At 46.8% G+C, this 7,936-nt stretch overlaps 1 protein-coding gene across 1 annotated transcript; it reads right to left on the bottom strand.

The window, feature by feature from the left end:
- Positions 1–12: 12 nt before the first annotated feature.
- On the bottom strand, positions 13–6,105 carry LOC138168093 (intestinal-type alkaline phosphatase 1-like; the record flags this gene model as incomplete). The annotated part of the gene is made up of 6 exons (XM_069097126.1): positions 6,039–6,105; positions 5,278–5,394; positions 4,920–5,035; positions 4,393–4,567; positions 247–465; positions 13–137 (listed from the first exon to the last, which is right to left on the bottom strand). Coding segments are annotated over exons 1-6 (819 nt in total), but the record flags the coding sequence as incomplete, so codon positions are not given.
- Positions 6,106–7,936: the final 1,831 nt, after the last annotated feature.

Raw genomic sequence — 7,936 nt, 5'->3', positions numbered from 1 at the left:
GTTGATCCTCACCTCCTCCAAGAATCTCAGCATCTCAGAACTAGAAGAGGGCCCAGAGGCATGAAATCCAATTTGTGCCTCAATAAGAATCTCCTCCCTGACTGTCCCCAACAAGTGGTCATGCCACTCGAGGCTTCCTGGTACAGGGACCCATTACCTAAGCTGCCATTGTCAGCAGGTTTCCACATAGGTCAAACTAAGTCTGTCCCTTTGCAACTTCAGCCCCTTCTCTCCAAAGCCCTTGACTGTGGCCCTCCACGAATGCCCCAAACTCCCACCCTGGTGAACTTACATCAATGTCTATATTGGAAACCAGCTGAAAAGCAATGTCCTTGCAGCCACTCTCCAGGGCCTCAGCAGGCATGTCAGCATCCGAATACCAGTCCCGGTTTACCACATGGGCATATGTGCCCGAAGGTGAAGCATGCTGCACCCGGGTGGTGGTCACCACCCCCACTGACTTCCCTGAAGGTCAGACCAGGGTCACCTCTTCTCCACAGACAAAATGAAAACATAGTCCCTACCCTCCAAGACCTATATTTTATTCAGGGGTGGGGAGCATAGGAAGACAACAGGAAAACAGACACATCTAGACATGATTAAGAGAGAGTCACAATTACAGAATGAGAAGGACCTTCCTGTAATTGTCACCTGAGCTGAACGTTAAGGAAGCTTGGAACTCCAAGAGTTGCAAGGAAGACCTGGGTGACAGCCAAAGGCATGGAGGTGGGAGATGAAGGGCAGAGCTTAGAGACCAGCAAGGGGGAGAGTTTGGCTCTACAGTCTATGAAGGGCAGTTGTATGAAAAAAGGGAAGTTAGGGCTCAACTGTGAAGGGCTTTCCATGCCAAGAAGTGTTCATATTTATTCTACAAGCCTAGGAAGTTGGTAGAGCAGGGCAGCAACAGGTCAGACATGCTCTTTAGCCACCTGGTGGCCAATGAATAGAGCATTGGACCTGGAATTAGGAAGACCCCAGTTCAAATCCAGTGTCAGACATTAACTAGCTGTGTGATCCTGGGAAGTCACTGAACTGCTCTCTGCCTCAATGTGCTAACTGTAAAATGGGGACAACATTAGCACCTCCCTCCCAGGCTTGATAATATGTATATAGTGGGGAGGGGGGCATGGAGCTAAGATGGTGGAGTAATAACAGGACTTCTGTGTAGCTCCAGCTTCTACCTCCTCTAGTACATGTAAAAAGGGACTCTAAACAACTTTTAGAGCTACAGAACCCACAAGGTGACAGAGAGAAACAAATCTCCTGATGAAGAAAGCCCAGCAAGCCAGTAGGAAGAGTGCATCATAACATGCTGGGAGCCAATGGCAGTACTTCCTGAGCCTTTGTTTTAGCCCCAGGGCAGCTGTGACCAGAGGTGACTAGAGCAGACTTCAGGAAAGTAAATCACCAGAAGCTGTAGAGGCTTCTAGACTTCTCAACCCACAAATGCCAAAGACAAAGTAAAAGGTCAGTGTGGAACTTGGTTGGCCCAGGGGAGGATAGAGGAGTGTGGTCCAGCGGCTCCCCCCAAGGGAGAAGTGGAGCAGGTGTCATGGCTGCAGCCGCTGCTGTGTGGCTGCTTCCAGAGCTCTTGGCCTGCAGATTATAGGGGGACCAAGAAACCATTCAGAGGCTAAGCACCCTTGCTTTGACCTGCTTGGATCCAGATCAAAGTCTTGGGTGGTGGTCCTGGGGTGTGTGACCAGTAAGCCAGAGCATGTGGGGGCTGTAGAGAGGGCACCCACCTAATATCTCTGGCAGCTGCAAAAACCCCAGCGATTTGGGATATAGCTCTCTCCATTCTGGGAGCAGAGCTCTACCACGGCAAAGACCTCAAAAGTCAAGTAATTGGCTGCCAATATGAGCAAGCAATGGAAGCACAAACAGACAATAGAGTCCTTTTTGGGGGACAAAAAGGATCAAGGCATGGAACAGGAGGAAGACATTGAAGTCAGAACTCTGCATCAAAAGCCTCCAAGAAAAATGTGAATTGGTTACAGGCCATGGAGGAGCTCAAGAAGGATTTTGAAAATCAAGTAAGAGAAGTGGAGGAAAACTTGGGAAGAGAAATGAGAATGATGCAAGAAAATCATGAAAAGCAAGTCAAAAGCCTGCTAAAGGAAACCCAAAAATACACTGAAGAAAATAACACCCTAAAAATAGACCAAATCAAAGGGCAAAAGAGGCCCAAAAAGCCAATGAGGAGAATGCTTTAGAAAGCAAAATTTACCAGATGGAAAAGAAATTTCAAAAAGTCACTGACGAGTATAACTCCTTCAAAATTATATTGGAGCAATTGGAAGCTAATGACTTTATGAGAAATCAAGATACTATAAAATAGATCTAAACAAATGAAAAAAATAGAAGGCAATGTGAAATATCTCATTGGAAAAGCCACTGACCTGGAAAATAGATCCAGGAAAGATAATTTAAAAATTATTGGACTACCTGAAAGTCATGATAAAAAAAAAAGAGCCTAGACACCATCTTTCAAGAAATTATAAAGGAAAATTGCCCTGATATTCTAGAACCAGAGGGCAAAATAGAAATTGGAAGAATTCACCAATTGACTCTTGAAAAAGATCCCCAAAAGAAAACTCCTAGGAACATTATAGCCAAATTTCAGAATTCCCAGGTCAAGAGGAAAATACTGGAAGCAGTCAGGAAGAAACAATTTGAGTATTGTGAAAACCCAGTCAGGATAACACAAGACATAGTAGCTTCTACATTGAGGAATTGAAGAGCTTGGAATATGACATTCTGGAGGTCAAAGGAGCTAGGACTAAAACCTCAACAGAGGAAAATATGGTCATTCAATGAAATAGAGGATTTTCAAGCATTCTTGATGAAAAAAACAAAGCTGAACAGAAAATTTGACTTTCAAATACAAGAAGCATGAGAAGGTAAACAGGAAAAAGAAATCATAAGGAACTTATTAAAGTTGAACTATTTACATTCCTATATGGAAAAGTGAATAATTGTAACTCATAAGACTTTTCTCAGTATGAGGATAGAAGAAGGGAATAAATATGTACATATATATGTATACATACATATATATGTATGTATAGGAGGATGTATGCATATATAAATATATGTGAGGGTGGCCATTTGTATGTTCATGTATACATTGACAGAGGGCACAGGATGAGTTGAATATGATGGGATGATATCTAAAAAATAAAATTAAGAGGTGAGAGAGGAATATCATGGAAGAAGAAGAAAGGGAGAGATAGATTAGGGTAAATTATCTCACATAAAAGAGTTAAGAGAAAACTGTTACAATGAAGGGGAAGAGCAGGAAGGTGAAAGGGAATGGGACAATCAGATTCTCATTGAATTTGGCCTAAGGAGGGAATATCATACAGACTCAATTAGGTATCTTACCCTACAGGAAAATAGGGGGGTAGGGCATAAGGGGGGGAGGATAGAAGGGAGGGCAGATTGGGGGAGAGGGTAGTTAGAAGCAAACATTTTTGAAAAGGGATAGGAGAAAATGGAATAAGTGGGGGGCAGGATAGGATGGAGGGAAATATAGTTAGTCTTTCACAATGTAACTACTATGGAAATGATTTGAGTAACTGCACATGTACAATCTATATTGAATTGCTTATCTTAAAAACAAATATTTAAAATTGTTTTTTTTTTTCCATGCAACTGGGAAATAAGATATACAAGTACTGGGGTATAGAAACCCATTTTGCCCTCCTAGAAAGTTAGTGGGGATGGGGGAGTATATAAGAGAGCAGATTGGGGGAAGGGGTATTCAGTGGGCTTGCTAATTTGGGGTGGGGGAAGGGGAAAGACGGGGAGAGAAAAAACTGTAACTCAAAATCTTGTGGAAATGAATGTTGAGAACTAAAAATAAATAAATTAAAATTTAAAAAAGAATATATTATCATCTATGTTCTATTGTATTTTTAGTTATTTTGTTAAATGTTTATGAGTTATATTTTTAAAAAATTGTTATTATTATTATACTTTAACATTCACTTAAAAATATTTGCAAAGTGCTTTGCAAACCTCAAGGCTCTACAAACACACCAGCTGCTTCTCCTTTTCCTCATTATTTCAGCAGCTGTGTGGGGGATGCTTTGGAGAGAGGAGAGGCCGAAGCCAGAAAGTTAATAGGACATTGTGACAATAGTCAGGTCAGAGGTGAGGAGAGGCCAGACTAGGGTGGAACTTTGGGGGTAGAGAAGATGGGGCGTAGGGGGAGTAAAGGGCATAACGGGCATAAGCCACAAAGTCTGGTGATGGTTTGGGGGTGAGGAAGAGAGGAGCTGAGGTTGGGACCCCAAGGTGACAGGATGAGGCGCCCTTGACTGAAGCAGAGATGACTTGGGAGAGGCAGGTGAGAGGCTGCCTCTTGCCCACTGCTCCCCAGCTCACCTGCTTCCTTGGCTCGCTTCAGCACTGAGAACACCTCATTGCCCTGGGTGGTGTTGCATTGATTGAAGCGGGCAGCAGCACTCACTCCAATGGTTTTGTAGTTGCCCTTCACACCACACAAGTAGGCAGTGGCTGTGCCTGCACTGTCAGGGACCTGCCTGTCCACATTGTATGTCTGTGCAGATGACAGCTGGTTAGCTTCTGGGCCAGCAGAGCAGTGACCACCCTCCCTTAGGCTGGTCTCTCATCACAGATGGAGCCTGGCCACACATACTCCTACCCATTTCTAGGGTTCCCACCTCACTCCTCCCCAAGCCCTCCTCCCCTCTATCCTTCCCCATTTCCCAGGAAGACTTCACCAGCATCCCCACCAGGGCTCTTTTCCTGTAAATAAGTCTGAGATCATCTGCCCAGGGTGGCAGACGTCACAGGCATGTGAGGAAGGATTGGATACCAGGTCTCCCTGACTTCAAGGGGAGTGCTCTATGGTTCTAGGGTTCTCCCTCACCCCTTCCTCTATGATGTACCTTGGACAGAGCCACATAAGGGAACCCATCCATAGCCAGTGGGGTCTCAAGTCCCACAGCTCCATTCAGATTTTCTTTGAGTATCCGAGTGGCCGTTATAGTGGGCACTCCCATTCCTGTGGATGGCCAAGACTTAGTTTAGTACTCAGCCCATCCCCAGTCTGAGTCCCTACATCCACCAGGCACCTGGGAGGGAGGAGGGGGCAGTTTGGGTGGGGAATTTGCCTCATTGTTGGGCCAGGAAGTCTATCTGGGCTAATGTGGACATTCTGGGGAAGTTGGGTGCTGGGTGCTTGTGCAGAGGTTGGCCTGGGGTGGGGGTTGGGAGTGGAAGATTCATGTCATCCACCACACTCACCATCCCCCAGGAAGATGATAAGGTTCTTGGCTGAGGTCTGGATGGGCTGAAGCTGCCGAGCCGTCGTGAGAGCAATTTTTGCCTGCTGGTTCCAGAAATTGGGGTTCTCTTCTGCTTCTGTGGGCACAGCACCAGGAAGCTCAGGGGGTGGGGGATAATACCCTATTCTTTACCCCCAGAGCCTCTGGGCCCCGGTCCCCAAAACATCAAAAAACAGATTAAAGGGCAGTTTTTAGGACAAGAAGGAACCTTGGAGACCCTAGGCAGCTGGAGCTGGGGCTGAGACCTGGGAGACCATCTGTCAGGCCTCCTGTCTCATAGATGAATACACTGAGGCAGACTTACTCAAGTTTCTGCAGAGCCTCAGATCCCTGAGACTCCAAACTCAGCACACTTTGCCACCATACCATACTAATTTACCCCCTCCATTTTCCCCCAGAGGAAACTGAGGCCCAGAAGAGGAAAGGAGCTTGGTGAAGGTCATACAGCTAGTAAGCAACTGTCGCCTAAAAATTTTCCAAGTGCCATTACCCTCCAGCAGATATCCAAGGCATCCCTGAATCCCCACAGCACCTTGGGCTCCCCCATTGCAGTGTGCTAATAGGTGGCCATTTTCCCTTAATAGCCACTAAGTACACATCCTCCCCATCTTTGGCAGGTGCCCCCAGATTTATCTCGATCCCACCTTCTGGAGCAGTGTCATTGAGTAGGACTCTCTCCCTGGTCCCTTTCTATTAAGGAAGCCCCTTGGAGGGGGTTACCTGGGATGATACCATCTGCAATGTGGAAATAGAGTCCCAGCAGGAACAAAGCAAAACTTCCCTGCATCATGAGGCCAGAGAGAGAGATAGACTTGGTGTCTCCCTCGGACACTCAGTTACTTAATATGGCCTTTGGGGACTTTGTCCCCACAAAGTAACTCTGCTTCCTGGAAGATATTTTCCCTCTGTAGGTACCCCACCCCCTCCATGGTCCTGGCCACACCCCGGCCCCTGAAGGGCCCTCCTGGCCTGGACCCTTCTACTGCAGAGCCACAACGGTGGTGGATGGCCAGAGTGTTCATCTGATTGGGGGACAGAGGTGTCCCCATTTCCTAGTCAGGTTGCTCCTGTTCCACCCAGCTACTAGAACAGGAATTAACTCATGGAAGCACAAAATGTCTCACTGGAAAAAACAGCCTCATATGTCTCCTAGTCACAGGATCCCAGCTTTAAAAGCTGGCAGGCCGCTCCAAGGCCATACAATTCAGCCTCTTCACTTCACAGATAAGGAAACCGAGGCTGAGGAAAGTGAAAATGATTCCTTGACCAAGTCATAAGTGATCCAGCATCGAAAATAAGGTCCTCTTGATGCAGTTTAGGAGTACGGGGACTCAAAAGTATTGAGTAACAGATAGGAGTAATGTGGAAAGATTGGAGGGCTCCACCCATCCTCTAGTCAAGCAGCTTATATAGAAAAGGTTCAGGGAGTGGAAGGTCAAGCATGCTAATTAGGCTGTGCTGGGAGGAAAGGTGTGGCCAGCTCTTGGAAGAACATACCATCCCTGGACCTTGGGTGCAGGCAGTATTCGCTGCTGGAAGCCCTGGGCATGGTGGGCGTTGAAGGGGTGGGTTATTGCTCTACTAGGTCAGGAAGTCAACTAGAGGTCGTGGTCATCCCATTTGTCTAAGCCAGCCTCAGGAGTGGGCCTCTGTGCTTAGCAGGTTTTTATGTGATAATTGTGGGAATAAGTACAAGATAATTCTGTGTGGACCAGGAGGCTCTACAGGGTCAGCTTCTTTCTGTCCAGGGAGAGGTAGTTGGCCTCACTGGGGCCCACTCATCAGTTATTGGCAGAGACAGCGTTTGGGGGATGGGGAGAGATATGATCCTGGGACTGGAGTACAAGCACCTCATGACATTACCTGCTTCTCAAACCCTGGCTCTGTCCAAGGTACCACTAGTGACCATGCTACACCAGTGGCAGGGGCCGGGTCCCATTTCAGGTCTCCTGTTTCCAAATCTAGAGCCTTCCCAACTACTTTTCCAGCAATCATCATCAAGGCCACAGCTAGAAGAAGCCTGAGCTGGAGCAGCCAGGTGGCAAGTCAGGAAGACTGGCCTCCGTCACTTACTAGATGTGTGATCCTGGACAAGTCATTTCACCTGTCTACCTCAGGTCCTTCATCAGCAGAATGGGCATAGAGGGATAATAATTGCATCAACCTCCCAGGCTTGTTTTGAAGACGAATGAGACTACAGATGTACATTTCTATGAGATTAGGTGTTGCAAACCTAAATGCTAGCTACAATCATCATTATATTGTATTGTCAATATAATTTCATTATTATCGTCATTATTGGGCCTGGGGGCAGGTCTAACAATAGTGCAAGGTCCAGAGGTGACTCAGCCTCTTGGCTCAGACTAAGAAGGGGTTTGAGCTGTGAATAACAGCAGGGCAGGGGGCAGACAGGGCAGGGGCCAGTTCTCTTTGACCCTCAAAGCTCTCCATGGCTTGGCTCCTCCCTACCTTTCCAGTCTTCTTCCACCTTCCTCCCCACTCCTGCCCCATCCACACTGGCCTCTTGGCTATTCCTTGAGATGACTCCATCTCCTGACTCCATACACAGACACTGGTAGTTTTCCTGGGCTTGGCCTTCTCTCCCTCCTCATCTCTGC

Source organism: Petaurus breviceps, unplaced genomic scaffold (assembly GCF_028583685.1).
Source record: "Petaurus breviceps papuanus isolate PSGF00001 unplaced genomic scaffold, PetGlider_PUasm1.0 350704, whole genome shotgun sequence".
Lineage (NCBI taxonomy): Eukaryota > Metazoa > Chordata > Mammalia > Diprotodontia > Petauridae > Petaurus > Petaurus breviceps.
This window is presented reverse-complemented; position numbering and strand designations above follow the sequence as displayed.